The sequence below is a fragment of the Sinocyclocheilus grahami genome, unplaced genomic scaffold (genome assembly GCF_001515645.1).
Source record: "Sinocyclocheilus grahami isolate Dianchi unplaced genomic scaffold, SAMN03320097.WGS_v1.1 scaffold46.1, whole genome shotgun sequence".
Taxonomy (NCBI): Eukaryota; Metazoa; Chordata; class Actinopteri; order Cypriniformes; family Cyprinidae; genus Sinocyclocheilus; species Sinocyclocheilus grahami.
Window position 1 is genome coordinate 1,609,781 of NW_015505225.1, and position 16,097 is coordinate 1,625,877.

The 16,097-nt window shown below is 36.0% G+C and overlaps 1 protein-coding gene across 2 annotated transcripts in view; it reads left to right on the forward strand.

Annotated features, from left to right (window-relative positions):
* The window catches only part of LOC107582596 (calcium-binding protein 8-like), a 56,693-nt gene extending 47,791 nt beyond the window's left edge, over window positions 1-8,902 (forward strand). For both annotated transcript variants that reach the window (XM_016268499.1, XM_016268498.1), the window contains exons 5-6: window positions 871-1,027; window positions 7,519-8,902. In XM_016268499.1, coding sequence (XP_016123985.1) covers window positions 871-1,027; window positions 7,519-7,646 — 285 coding nt within the window. In that variant the 3' untranslated portion in view covers window positions 7,647-8,902. The remainder of the gene's footprint in view (window positions 1-870; window positions 1,028-7,518) is intronic.
* Window positions 8,903-16,097: the final 7,195 nt, after the last annotated feature.

The following is a 16,097-nucleotide window of genomic DNA, read 5'->3' on the forward strand; positions in this document are numbered from 1 at the left end:
GGCAGCACATCCTGTCAAGCGTCTTTCTCCAGAGCCACAGAAGTGTACTGTGAGCTTCCTGTCACAAAGTCGGAGCTTTCCATTCTGTATTTTATCACTGTGCTTGTCAATGTTTCAATGAAAAGTGAAAGTTTTTCTTACTTAAAACATTTACTAGGAATATCAGAATAATGTGTTTTTGGACATCTGCTGTGGTAATTAAATGAATATATTCTGGTATATGATTATGTGAGTAAAGTTACCACAGTAGGCTATTACCATTACTGCACTGTTTTGTAAGGGAAGGCTGAATGATTTAGTGGTGTATTAATATGTAGCCTACTGTATCGCGGTTCCTAATGACTGTTTGTTCTCTAACCTGCCAGCTTTGCAAATAAGGCATTAAGCTAGTGCGCCACAGTTTCATTTACATCCTCCTGAAAAATCGATCTCTGGGCTAATGCTGCCTGGGTAATTAAAGGGATGGAGCTCATAAACGCCCTCTGGATACGAGTTATAAAAATCAACTTTCAATACTGATCATAAGTTACAGTCCCCATGACAGTTTTCCTCAGATGTCCTTTGAATTTCTTGCAGTTAACTGTGTTACGTCCGTTTATCAAATGCCATGCGAAAGTGTTCAGACTGATCGATGCATTTTTTCTCCTCAATTACAAAGACTGTATTGATTTTTTCCTGTGCTGTTTTCATATCTAAGCACTCAACTGCAAAATTCATTTTAATGTGGCATTTGAAAGCCAAACAAATGCAAAGTATAAAGCTGAAATAATTAACATTAAATTAAAAAAATTGAGGTGAAATATCCTTTGATAGAAACATAAAAGAGTTTTTGAAGAGTTTGAGTAACTCCTGTGTTATTTGTCTTTGTAGTTTGACATGCAGCGGATAACACTGGAGGAGCTGAAACACATCCTTTTTCATGCCTTCCGGGACCACCTGACGATGAAGGACATCGAGAACATCATCATCAATGAGGAGGAGAGCTTGAACGAGAACTCGGGGAACTGTCAAACAGAGTTTGAGGGAGGTGAGTGTAAACATTGCTGCATTGTGTGTGTGTGTCAGTGGAGTTTTTCCTTGGTGTTTGTGAAAACTTACATGTACAGAAGACAACATTGTGAAAGCGCATAAAAGGTTTTCCATTTTTAGTTTAAAAAGGTGTTGTATAAATAGCTCCTTAGAGTGGGCTAGTTGTGATGTCACCATATAGGGAAGGCTAAGCTCGTGAATATTAATTAGCCCTAGATAATCACCTTGACTGTCCAGTCACGCAACATGAATTCTAATACATCAAGTCCTTAAGAAAGTCAGTACAAAATGCATTATGATATCAAGATCATTTCAAATAAATGGAGTAACAAATAAGGTATTCTACTACAATATTTATGATTTTAGTTCATATTTATGATAATCAACATGACATGAGTTTTTTTCTCGTAAAAAATGCAGATGGTGGCCCGTGTGAAAATAAAGTACACTTTTAAAAAGAGTAGCCAACTTATTAGAGCAAACACTTAATTGCATGTTAATTGCAGTTAAATTAAAATGTATTAGAATTTAAAATTAGGGAGTGCTTTTTTTGGCTCATATAAGTACACTGTAAAAATTATATTATCAGTAAGCAGTGGCAACTTATGTTTGACCCTATTGGTTATTCTCATCAAAATAAGTTTTAACTTCTTTTTTTTTTTTAGTTATATGAAATTCAACTTGATTTTTTTAAAAGTCGGTTTAATATAATTTCAGTTGAAATGACTTGTACAACCAACTTAATTATACTTAAAAAATGTAAAACAGAAACTGAATTTAATTTTTTAAATTCTGAAATACTGTAGGTGGAAATATTTCACAGTGTATGACTTAATCTTTGTGTTTAATATCTTAATTACTTCTATTGGTTAAAGTGCACTACTGAATGTAATGACAAGCATTTATGGTCATTTCTACTGTACTGAAACTGGTTTTTCATGTATTTTAAATATATTTGTAATTACATTTGTAATAATGAATTTGCAATTTAATGCATTTAAAATCAAGTGAGGTATTCTACAATATTTATGATTTTAGTCATTATTTATGACAAACATGCGAGTAAACAAATAAACATGACAGACGTAAGAACTGTATGTAATGAAAAATAAGTATATTAAATAGAAAAGCAAATGAGATGCATCAAGTAACTCCTCTTTTGGATTAAAAGCTAAAAGTAATTCTGATCGGCCAAACCCTTCAAACTCAAATGTAGGCATCTAACTTTAAAAGCAGTGTTTGTAATGATGTGTAGATGCTTCTCTAGAGTTCATTATAGGCTTCTCTGCTTCGGTCTGTTTGTTTTACCAAACTAATATGGGCTGATGTTGATGTTGTTGTTTCATGCATGATAATACTGCTGTTACTGCACCTCTATAGGCTCATCTCAACACAACAATCCTCATGGTAATACACAGGAGGGTTAATGCTTTTTTACAGTAGGCTATGTGATATTCACAGCCTATTGACGTCAGGTGCAATTTTTAGAGGCTTATTTGGTTATTAAAATCAGAGGAGTGAATTAAAGATGCTAGTTTGGTTTTTGAGTGGGCAGCTCATCTCTAGATACACGAGTGGGTGTTGTCACGCCATTTACAGGGTCACCAGCTCAATGTAGCATATGCTGCACTACATTATGAGATCCCCTGAAACAAACTCATAAACATCTTATGAAACCGAGTCTTGAAATGATGATGCAAATACACTATATTCAGCCTATTTGACACTTTGAGTACCACAGAATTTTTTTTCCACTTAAAAGATTTTAAACCTAATAAATGAATAGTACTTTTAACAACTGTATTTATACAGTAGGGGGCGGTATTACACATATGTGACCCTGGACCACAAAACCAGTCATAAGGGTCAGATTTATACATCATCTGAAAGCTGAATACATAAGCTTCCCATTGATGTATGGTTTGTTATGATAGGACAATATTTGGCCGAGATACAACTATTTGAAAATCTGGAATCTGAGGGTGCAAAAAAAATCTAAATACTGAGAAAATCGCCTTTAAAGTTGTCCAAATGAAGTTCTTAGCAATGCATATTACTGATCAAAAATTACGTTTTGATATATCTATGGGAAGGAAATTTACAAAATATCTTCATTGAACATGATCTTTACTTAGTATCCTAATGATTTTTGGCATAAAAGAAAAATTTATAATTTTGACCCTATTGGTTATTGTTACAAATATACCCCAGCGACTTAAGATTTTTTTTTTTTGGTCCAGGGTCACATATACTGTTTGCTTCTTGAACTTAACAGATTTGGAGAAATTTAGTATTACATCACTCCTCACCAATGGATCCTCTGCAGTGAATGGGTGCCGTCAAAATAAGAGTCCAAACATCTGATAAAAGCATCACAATAATACACAAGTAATCCACACCACTCCAGTCCACCAGTTAATGTCTTGTGAAGTAAAAAAAACAAATTCATCATTAAGCCGTTTTTAACTTCAAACCATTGCCTCTCGCTTAAATATTCTTCTGTGAAAAAGTCATTTCGTCTGAATCAGGAGAGAAATATGCACAGACCAAGCACTGTTTATAAGTGAAAACAGTACAAAACAGCAAACAAGTTCTTATCAAGTAGTTCTATTACCAGATGATAAATAAGCCAATGGCTGAATTCCAGTGGTGTATTGTAACGAAGTAATAATACTTCATTACAGTACTTAAGTATTTCTTGGGAGTATCTGTACTTTACTTGAGTTTTTATATTCCAGCCAACTTTTACTTTTACTCCACTACATTTCCTAATTAAAATGTATACTTTTACTCCGATACATTTCCCCGAAGCATATTCGTTACTTACTACAAAATAGTCAGAAGTCAGAAGACCACGGACTGCAGGAAAGCAGGTTTGACGAATCCGTGGTCTGGCGTTTACACATTTACACAAACACATTTGCTCACGTGTGCCCACAACCGCAGATGATTCATTTTTTCTACTCAAGTCGAGTCTGGGGTGTGCGATACACAGCATCGTCTGCGATAATATGGTAAGTGTTGTTGTAATGATGTGCGATCTGACATTATCAAGTAACATCTAGGTTACTAGGTAATAACCAAATCACACACAGAGTGCACGTACGTTGATTTATTAGTCCATTAAAACTCAAAATTCCAGGCATTCTAAATTGTAGACTGCAAAAATGCTTCTGTGTGCTTTTTATATTTATATAATTTAATATTGTTAACTTGATCTATATCACACAAAGAGTAGCCTACCGTTTTTCTGCAGATATCAGCATGAACACATTTAATAATCATTTTATACAAGTTCAGTAATGCAATAAGTGACTTACATTTTAGACATACTATTGCTTGTTTTTGCTCAATTTCGCTAATGAAAATAGTTCCAAACAAAGATCACACTCCACTGTCTGGAGCGTCTCTGAGCAATGGATGGTGTTTACTTATTGAATGAATCGCTTTTTGAACGAATCGGTTGAATAAATGATTCAGTGATTCACTCATTAACACAGTCAAATGCTTTGTTTCTGAATGAATCGGTTGAATCTCAATGACTCACTCATTAACAGTCACTTGCTGTCACTTGGCGGTTTTAATTTCACATTTCGACTATTTTTGTTCATGTTTTAAATTATTTCAAATATCAGTATTCAACGTTTTATGTTAAAAACAAAACATTAGGCCTGTTTATGCTTCTGTAACTGCAGGTTTAATGCATCCATGTCCCCTCTGAGATAAATTAAACTGTGTAAATACATCTAAATGCTATTTCAGATGTAGATTCCAGAAATGTTTTCATGTTGGAATGAAAGACACTAAGTACCGGATGAAGTGCTTCTTATTCTTACCCAAAAAATACAAAATGGAAGAAAGAGTTAAAACTGAACACAATCTTGCTACTCAAGCTGTGTATGAACATTTTTTATATATATTTATTTTGCTTCTTTTCCATGTTGCATGTACTTGTACTGTTACTTTCAATACTTAAGTACGTTTAAGAGTTAAGAAATACTTTTTGTACTTAAGTACAATAAATATCACATACTTTAAGACTTTTACTCAAGTAATATTCAAAACGGTGACTTCAACTCCTACCAAAGTCATTTTCTGGTAAGATATCTGTACTTTTACTTGAGTATGGCTTTCAGGTACTTTATACACCACTGTTGAATTCAGAATAGAATACTAGCAATCTATTGTTTCTGCCATAGAATTATTAAATCAGTACACATGCAGCAATAGGCATTAGAAAGCTACTTTGTGCACTTAGTGAATGATTTCAGTGTATGAATGTTCAGTATGTATGGACCACGCTAGCACAGTGTTAGCATTGCAGGGGTCAAGCACATCCCTTATGCCAACGGTGTAAGTCTCTGTCCTACCAGCAGTAACAGATGTCCACAGCGCTAAAGCAACCCTCATCCACACCTACTGTTGAGCCCTCTGTGTCTTTATGAATCATACATGGTGGCACCTGGGCCGAGCTTAGGTGTTGTCAACAGACCACACACTGAGATGCGTGTTAATGAATCTAGAGACACAAGCAAAGCTAACTAAAACTCTTGAACTAAAACTAGCCAAACAACTGCCATTGAGATGAATGGGAATGGGGATTTAGCATTTCATGCTAGCAGAAAAGAACATGCAAAAAGTGCAATTTTACAGCGGTATAAAATGCCGTCATGCTTGTGTACTTTTTGTACTGAGGGTTTTTAAAGTGGGGAAAAGTACTTTTGCATACGAGTACTTAATATACTTTAAAAGATTTAAATTAAGTGTGAACTGAATGTAATGTTGTCGAACACTAAATTCCATAATTGCAATTAAATGAAATGATCGAATACACAGATATATTAGTTTAAATTTAAAGTGTCTTAGTTTATATTTACATTAAATGTAATTAGCTTTTTGACTCACTTAAGTAGGACTTAAGGATCTTTATAAGTAATCTCATAATTACTTATATGGTCTTTGTAATATGGTTAAAGTGTAATGACAAATGTACTGACAAGCATTTATTTTAAACTGAAATATACTTGATTGCAATTCCTTTTAAAAATATATGCCATCTATTTGCACAATTACATTGCAATTACATTTGTAAAGATGAAGTTGCAGTTTAGTACATTCAAAATGAATCAACTTTAAATGTAATAACAAACAACATACTACTGTTAAAATAATATCATCATATGTTATAATCAAATAATTGTACTTCTTGAAGCATGACTAAAGATAATTTAAAAAAATGATTTAAAATGGACATTTAATTTACATTACTACAAATTGCACTTTTTTAAAAGTACTAAAGTGTTTTAAATGTATGTTAAAAGTACTTAAGTGTGTCAAAAAATCAAATGAATGGAAAATAAAAATGTACACTCTTTAGGCACTCTTAATTGGCCTTTTATTTAATAATTTTCAATATTATCTGCAAGTACAGTTTATTAAAAATATACTTTTGAAGGATTTAAAATGGACATTTAAATTACATTCCTACAAATTGCACTTTTTAAAAAGTACTCAAGTATATACTTGTGTATATATATGTATATATAATCTTGCTACGTGTACTGCGTTAAGCTAACAGACTTGTCATAGCACTTGCATTTTATTACTCTTTTGTTGGTTTTGATTGCTTCTATTGTCATCATTTTTAAGTCACTTTGGATAAAAGCATCTTCTAAATGACTAAATGTAAATGTAAATGTGTATTAAATGTATGTTAAAAGTACTTAAGTGTGTCAAGAAATACAATTAAAATGTACACTCTTTAGGTACACTTAACTGGCCTTTTATTTCATAATATTCTATATTATCTGCAAGTACAGTTTTTTACAAATATACTACACATGCACTTTCAATACAGTTATGCGCACTTCTTTTTCACAAGAGGGTTGCAGTGCTGTTGAGACCTTTTGAAGTTCAAAACATGCTGAGCTCGCTGCAAGACATTTTATCTTGACTTTTCTCTGCTGCCATTTGCGAAGGCAAGAGTGGGGCAAAGAAAGTTCTCCTTAGCAACACACACTCAGGCAGAAGAGTCGCTAGGTTCGCTCATTATCGCGCTTCCTCTCTGCCGTAACCAGGCCAGGGATTGGCTGCAGGGGGTGGGACTTGCTGACTAGCACTCTGTGCCAGAAGAAAGACTGGAGCGGAAAATGATATCACGGGGTGAGGCTGGCACACAATCTGTCTCGCTGTGTGTTCCCAGAAGCTCCTAATAACTGGCTCTATTCTCGGCCCAGACCCCACTGTCACCCCAGACGGTCGTGAGCCGAGCCGCCACAAGTGCTCAGGTGAACCTCGAGCCCTGGTCAAAACACCTCCACCTCACAGCTGCGTGAGAAACACCGCTTTATTTAGATGGGTCAGATTGGCAGATGAAAGGCGGTCGGCTAGAATGCAAATCGACACCTACGCATTCAGACACTAATGCGATATATGCTGATCGCTGGCTTGTTTTCCTCAGACTAAATCTCTGTTTTTGTGTCATTGCAGTTCATCCCAAAAAGAAGAATCGGCAGACGTGTGTGCGCAAGAGCCTGATATGCGCGTTCGCCATGGCCTTCATCATCAGCGTCATGCTCATCGCGGCCAATCAGATGCTGCGCAACGGCATGGAGTAGCGACACCACTGTGAGCAGGGCGGAGCCTGCATGTGCATGTCTGTGGATGAAGTTGTCGAAACTCAAGAAACAAAACCAAACACCTCATTACTGAAAAGAGGAGCTTTTTATTCTTTTTTTAATTTGTATTCTCCCGTTACTTCTCCATGCGGACCAAGCGACACAGGAAGTGTAGAGGCGAGCCAAGCCAACATGTTACACGGGGCCTCATCTCTCAGGCAGGGACTTTAAAGGGCTGACTTTCTGCTTTTCGTGCCACCTCTGTTCCCTAATGCAATAACACGCAGGAGTTCATAAACCGTCGCCGTCTCCTCCGTGGCTTCAGATATTTCAGCAGGGATTCGCTGATGAGCTTCTGCTGGGTTCGGGCCTGCTGTCGATGTAGGAAGGCAAAAGTAATTGGCAACTCATTACACCTTTGTGGAGGGAGAGTTACAGCATCCACTCCGGAGACTATTTATGTCTGCTCTTGCCAGAGTGCTTTTCTGGCTCGGGGGATGGTGGGAGGCCGGGGAAGGAGCGCTCGTTGTCGTCCATAATTAAATCCATATTCGTCAGCTCCAAAAATCCATGAGCCTGACTCATAGTTTTCATTATTTCGAATGTACTCTGCTATTCGATTGTGCGATCTTCCTGTGTCTAATGCTTTTCCTGAAGTGTTTTGTAATGAGCACACCCACACAAAATGTTGAAACACAACGGAAAGTTGTGCAGATTTCCACAAAATTAGAACTGCCGTCATTCATAAGTTCTATTTCCATGTTTGTTCCGACAGTTGTTTTATTCAAACTGGTACAGCATGGCAAAACAGGTTAAATTCCCAGGAAATGCATGTATATCTTGAATGCATTTTAGGTTGCTTTGGGTAAAATTGTCTACCATATAGAGTCCTGCAGTCATGACGTCAAAACCCAGAAGACTAATTCGCCATGGGTTCCCTCAAAATTTCCTATGGGTTTTTATAATGGTTTTTTTTTAGTTTATGAGTAAAAAAGATCTGTGGTTAATTTAAATTGATGATACTTGGACATTTTGATCTACAACATAAATTATACACATCCATATTTTAAACATGCAGCAGTTATTTAAAAAAAAAACATGTTTGTAATAAGTAACTACATAGTAACTACAATGTAACTACATAGTAATTACATACAAAGAATGCTTAGGGTGTGGGTGTGTGCAGTTCATTACAACAAAACTCCAAGTTTCATCAAGTTTCAGTTACCACAGACCTTATTTTACTCATTAATTGAAAAACCCCATAAAAAACATTTTGATCTACAACATAAATTATACACATCCATATTTTAAACATGCAGCAGTTATTTAAAAAAAAAAACATGTTTGTAATAAGTAACTACATAGTAACTACAATGTAACTACATAGTAATTACATACAAAGAATGCTTAGGGTGTGGGTGTGTGCAGTTCATTACAACAAAACTCCAAGTTTCATCAAGTTTCAGTTACCACAGACCTTATTTTACTCATTAATTGAAAAACCCCATAAAAAAACACAACAGTGAAACCTGTGGCGAATTAGTCTTCTATGTTTTGACATCACAGCTGCAGCACTTTATTCAGTTATGTTGTTTATATGTTTTTGCAAAGACACATTGATGTACATTTAATTTTTCGTAATTTTTCTTAAGCAGTATTGTTGTTAATTTTCCAATGAAAATATCTAAACATTCTCCAAACAAGATTTACTTTGCAAAATTACATAAAATGTTAGGAATTATATAAAGAATTCAATATTATATAAATTATTATATATTTAATTCGATATTATAAACTTCATTCGTACACAATTATTTGACCTTTTAAAATGACAAATTGCAGTTTTGCTTCTGAATTATTTTCCGTTTTAGATCATGGAAAATGACAAAAATACAGATAAATTGATTAAAAGAAGATATATCTACTTGAGAAGATAAATTTGAAAATTTTAAACATTTGTATTTTAAGTACTATAATTGTATATATACATATTATATAATGAATTTATAATATTGTTATATAAATAATGTATAACTTAATAATTATTAATATTTATAAACTTATCAACAAGATATATATCTTCTCTGGTAAATTGATCTTGTTTTCCATCAGAAATATCTAAACACTCTTAAAACAAGACAATTATATACTGCTAAGATTTTAGATTATTTGATTATGTTTCAGCCACCTTTAAGACTGTAATACTCTCAGGTCAGTTGAACACATCTGACCATATTTAAAATCTTTTCTGACAAAATTAGAGCTGAAAATGTCTACAGGTTCCATCTGGGCCTAATGAGTGAAGATGTGTGGGTTTCGCAGTACTTCAAAACGCTTCATTTGTCTTAATGGTACATTTCTGGCCAGTTATCAGTGTTTTTAAGGGTTATACCTGTTGAGACCTGTTCATTTTCAGCATTTCTGAAAGGTTTATGACGGCTCTCAGATTCATGTTAGTGGATGAGCTTGGGTTGTTTTGCACTGCTTTACTCCCATCAACCTGCTAGAAAAATCTTTGTTACTTTTATTACACCAACCTCCCTTTTTGAGCTGCATTGAAGATGTCCTTCACTTTATCATGAGCCACAGTCATCTTTGGTTATGGCTATGTGTATGGTGCATGTTCATATTGCATTTCATTCTCTGTCTGTATTAAAGCCACCGTAGCACTGCATTGTTGATGTTTCAATAGATGTATGTAATGAAGATGCTTCACATCTTCAATATTGCGATTGTAAAAAGGAAAAGAATGATACTGGAAGATGATTGTATCATTCACATAGGTGCGATTGCTAAAACTCTGTGCCTGATGCATTTCTTCTCTTTGTGTTTCATGAATGTCTCCTCTGGACACCTAGAAAACGCAATGGTATATGTTCTCCACCATGTTTCCTGAGGTCTGCTTCCACTTTATAATGCATGTGAATGAGCAGAACTTTGTAAATAGAGCTTTACATGTGTGTATTCTGTTCGTGCATGATAGTTTAAAACGACATTCTGCACAGATCGTGTCAGGGCTACTGAGGGGGCGGCTGAAATCAATACACGTCTGCCAGCTCTCCGTTCTCCCCCGAGACCCCTGACTAAAGCCATATTTGTCTGCACAGGTGTTCTTTAGAGAATAAAGGTGCATACACTGAAATTATAAAGGTATAATGTTAGTGCAACCCCTTTTTCTCACTCAAACGTTGATCCATGTGCTGTTGGAGCAAGTGGATAGTTCATTATGTTACAATGGCGACACCTGGTGGTGGACGTGATTACTTCATTCACTGTGTTTGTCCTCATACTGTCCTTGTCTGATCTAGAATGTAACATTAGCTTGTAGCATTCAACTAAAGATCTGGATGGGTTGATAAAATGATATATACTATGTGTGTAGATGATTTTGACCTCCACAATTGTGTGGTGAATGTGAAAAATTACACATTAATTATATTCCAGGGGTTGGGTGTGATTTTAGGAATGATGGAATGTTATACCAATATACACAGTCAATTATATCCGTTTATGCCATTATTTAAAGACAATATTGTAAAATTGCCTTTTAGGATAATAATCTTGTGAACAAAGTATCCCATGAAATCAGATTAAATTGGTTCTGTAGGCTATTTAAAGGGTTCATCCAGAAATGAAAATTAGCCCATGTTTTACTCACCCTTTCAAGCATCCTAGGTGTATATGACTTTTGTCCTTCAGACGAATCTAATCGGAGTTATATTAAACATTTTCCTTGCTCTTCCAAGCATTAGAATGGGAGTAGGCAGGTGTTTTTGTTCAACAGTCCAAGAGTAGTCAAATAAAGTGCGTGCATCCAGAATAAAACATGCCTCACACATGAATAAAGGCCTCCTGTAGTGAATCGATGCGTTTTTGTAAGAAAAATATCCATATTTAAAATGTTATAAATACTTTTTTCTCACTTCCGCTGAATGTCATACGTGCAAGCCATTCCGGGTGGATGACGTAGGATGTATGCGCAGCACACGCGCCTTTGAGATATGCTAGTCTCGCGAGTTTGTTAACAGGAGCAAAGGAAGCAAAGTTTCCTTACTTTACCAAAGGAAAACCAGTCTCCCCTTGGCTAATATTGAAAGCATTTTTCTTTACAAATCCTTGTTTAGTGCTTCTAATTCGTGACTGGCTTTTTGTTTTGCTCTCTCCTCCGCGCTTTCGCGTTCGTCACTTCTTACCGGCGTGTGTGTGTGACACGTACGTCCTACATCACCCGCCGGAACGGCTTGCACATATGACAGTCAGCAGAAGTGAGAAAAAAAGTATTTATAACATTATAAATATGGATATTTTTCTTACAAAAATGCTTCGATTTGCTACAGGAGGTCTTTATTCACCCCCGGAACTGTGAGGCATGTTTTATGATGGATGCGCATGCTTTATTTGACTACTTTTGGACTGTTGAAAAACAACAACTGCCTACTCCCATTCTAACGCTTGGAAGTGCAAGGAAAATTGTTAATATAACTGATTGGATTCGTCTGAAAGAAGAAAGTCATATACACCTAGAATGCTTTGAGGGTGAATAAAACATGGGCTAATTTTCATTTTTGGGTGAACTAACCCTTTAAAGTGGGTTGTATTTCAAAAGAAGACTTTAGGGTTTGGCAAACACAGGTGATGTGGTGGTGCAGTTGGCTACATTAAATTGTAAAAAAAAAAAATGTATATAGCAGTATACATATTTACAGTTATTCACTTAATGATATATCTGTATACTTTGCATGCATAATATTTAGCTATGTAGTTGAGACTAGCTTCTTGCAAGCTGCCCATAGATGATTTTAATATACATATTCAAATATGTACAGGACAAATGCATAGAGTTTATGCAATAAAGCATTTTTGTAATATCTGTGGCATCTTTTCTGTTTCCTGAAAAAATAGGCCTACCTCGAGACATATCACACTGCCCATTACTGATTAATATAGTTTTTGTTGCTCTTGTTTATCATTCCATAAAAACTGTGCTCTGTTGTGCGTGCGTGAACTGAATAGACAGACTTGAAGCAACTGTATGTAGTTTGTGTATATTTTTGCGACTTTGTAGCCCCCTACAGTTAAGTGAGTGGGATTCACTGTCGTAATTACAGCGGATCTCTGTACATGTGCATTTGTTGCTGCTCCGTAAAGCAATACGCTTTCGTACTTGCTCATTATTACTCCCAGAACAGACATTTGGAAGGAAATGTGGGAAAGAAATAGAAAATTTTTTACTTAGAAGTCAGTGTACCATCAGAATGATTTTTAAACTGATATTTTAAGGTAAAAAAAATACAATTGCTTTAGTATTTTCACAGTATCTCACAAGCAAAATTGACGTTGTTCCACTGTCACAAGGATGCAGGTAAGTTAATTCTGAGTATTTTAGACACTATCATTGCCAGTTACTTTACAGTTGTCTATTCTGTAGTTCCAAATTGTTCCAAACACCCCTATCAACACAGAGCAGCGGAGTTTCGGTCCTAAATGAGTAGTATTTTGAAATAATTTGAAAGGGTGAGGGAATAATTCAGTGACTCATTTTTTTAAAAAATTTAAGAACAACTGTTTTTCATGCAATTCTAAGTTTATATATAGTTTTTTAGAGAAAAATTGGATTGTTAGAAATAACTAAGTCCCCCTAGCAGATTTAGTTTTTTGTTGGTCACGCAAATTGTGGCGTTGACCAACAGAAATCTGCTTGGTTTGAAAGTGACTCCATGCGACAAAGGACCTTTTTTTTGCCTGTGCCTGTGAAATTTTGCCAATGTGACTGCCTTAATACAAAGTCCCAGTGCAGTTAGACTGTACCACCACTTTTGGAACTGAGATGCAGAGCACAAAGACAAATGGTAGCTAAGTAATGGGTTTTAGTCAAAATATGAAGCCATACACAACACTTACTCACAGTCACACATCAGCCATGCCTCTAAGCTCTGAGGGTGAATCACTAAGTTAATGAGCCAGTAATGAATCATGATGATCAATATCAGCGGTGATGAACTATGGGGGCGTATCATCTATTTAAATTATTTACTCTTGTACTATGAACTACAAAGTCATTATGTGTATTCGAGAGCTATGAACCGCTACAATTACTCACTGCTTCACAGCTTACCATAAAATGAAACAAGCCTCCTATAAAATGTGAAAGCCTCTGCAACAAAGAAAATCTATAAGCCGATAGGCCTATACAGCAGAGCTGCCGATACAGCTGCCAGAGTTGTTTAATATGGAAAGATGAAAAAGAATATTTGCCCTAATTCGAGTTGTAAATGCATAATAAACAGCAGTTGAATATTTAACAGCCCTCAAACATGTGGCGCGGCTCACATGACTGGGAGTTGTCAGTCACACAGAGCCTGAAGCATCACAACAGGAGAGGTTTGGCTCAGTGGTAGGAGGCACTCAGAGGGTCGATTAGTATGCACAGTTGATGTCCTTTTAAGTTAGAACAGCCTTACCATTGCTGAAGGAAGGATTGTTGTGTGAGAAAGCTCAGCTGATGCTTTTTGACACATCAGATCAGCCTCTTGGTAGCCCATCATCCTCCTGTCACAGGAACATTGAAGTGTTTGCCACTAATCTTCAAATGACAACCTAACAATTTTTGTGGAGCGTTACATGCTTTGATCTTTAGATACACTGCTTTGTTGTTGCCAACAGTTCCTCAGGTAAAGTAACAAGTGAGGTACTTATATAGGGCGTTTAAATTATTTTTTAGATTTAGGACACCGAGCACTGCAACGCAGCAGTTCACCATTTTATTCAAATCAGTCCTAGTCAAAATGGAAGACGGTATGGGTGCAACAACATCTGAGGAAACTGTAGTTACATGTACAGTTTATGACTCATGTAACATGTCCTTATGTAACTCGGTCGACAATCCCTGACGATCATTTTTCCTATATTCCTATCGCCTACATACTGGCCTTGTTGCTTTAGTGTGGTTCAAAGTAACAGTATGACTACTACAGGATCCATTCAACAGCAGATAGAGCTCAGTTACCATAGTTACTGTTAAACTGCACACATATCATAATGTCATTCTCGTGAGGGGCTACTGTAGAAAAAAAATATGCAATAAATAACATATTTCCAGACCAGACAGCTTATTTAAACAGAAGACACACTGGGATCCATAGCCGCTGACGGTGAAAACCTAACACAAGAGAATGTAAGAAGAAATACAGATAGCACAACTCAAAATTACTACAAATTAAGTCTAAATAAAGCTGTTATGAACATATGAACCCGTTTTCCCGGATGTGAAGTAAATCTGCATGTGTATAATTTAAGAATAGACTTAAAGGATAAATTCACTTCCAGGATTTTTCTCCATATAGTGGACTTCGATGGTGGCCAATGGGTTGAAGGTCCCAATTGCAGTCTGAATGCAGCTTCATAGGGTTCTACACGATCCCAGCAGAGGAATAAGGGTCTTATCTAGGCAAACGATCGGTTATTTTCTAAAAAAAAAACAAATTATATTTATATAAAATTTATATACTTTTTAACCACAAATTCTCGTCTTGCACTAGCTATGCGATGTGCATGTGACTTCACGCATTGCGTAATCATGTTGGAAAGGTCATGCGCGGTTAGTACTTCATCTGTGTACTTCGGTTCAAAAAGGTAGGGTAGGGTGAAAAACTCCATCTCATTTTCTCCTCCAACTTCGAAATCGTCCAACATTGTTGTTTTACCTTTTTTTTTTTTGAAAAGGCCATTTGACTTTCTTTGCACATTCGCTTTGTAAACACAGGGGCTGGGTTCCGGTCAATTTTTTATGCCCTTCACTCGCAAACTTCCCTCCATCTCGTTTACTCGGATGTATGTCATTGATTACATTGAACAAGTGACCACTATTGGTGGAACCTTTGGAATGGGCTGAGTTGGAACATCTTAAGCTTGATCACTTAGAATCCGCTATGGAGTTGGTTTATTGTTTATATTTTTCCCCTTACAATTTTGTTTGGTGCAGCATTCTATATGTATATAGGTGTGCTTGGACTGTTATAAATGTAAAAAAAAAACAATCATTTATATTATTTATTTATATTATAGCGTTGTTTGGGGTGGGGATAAATTAAACGCGATCTGCGATGACGTCATATCGTGTTGCATTGTGGTCTATGGAGCGGCCTGAAGTGTGCATATGAAGCAGACTCGCTCCCTCGGTCAAGATCGAGGGGTCGAGAGTCTGTCCATATAAACTACCCTTGTCTACTTCACGAAGTGGAACACACTTACTGTACATCATGTGTGCGTAATTACGTAATGCGTGAGGTAGAGCTAGTACAAGACAAGTATTTGTGGTGGACCTTCAACCCATTGGCCACTACTGGAGTCCACTATATGACATGAACGTGAAAGACATGAACATCTTGGATCATACGGGGGTGAGTAAATTATCAGGAATTTTTTATTCTGGAAGTGAACTAATCCTTT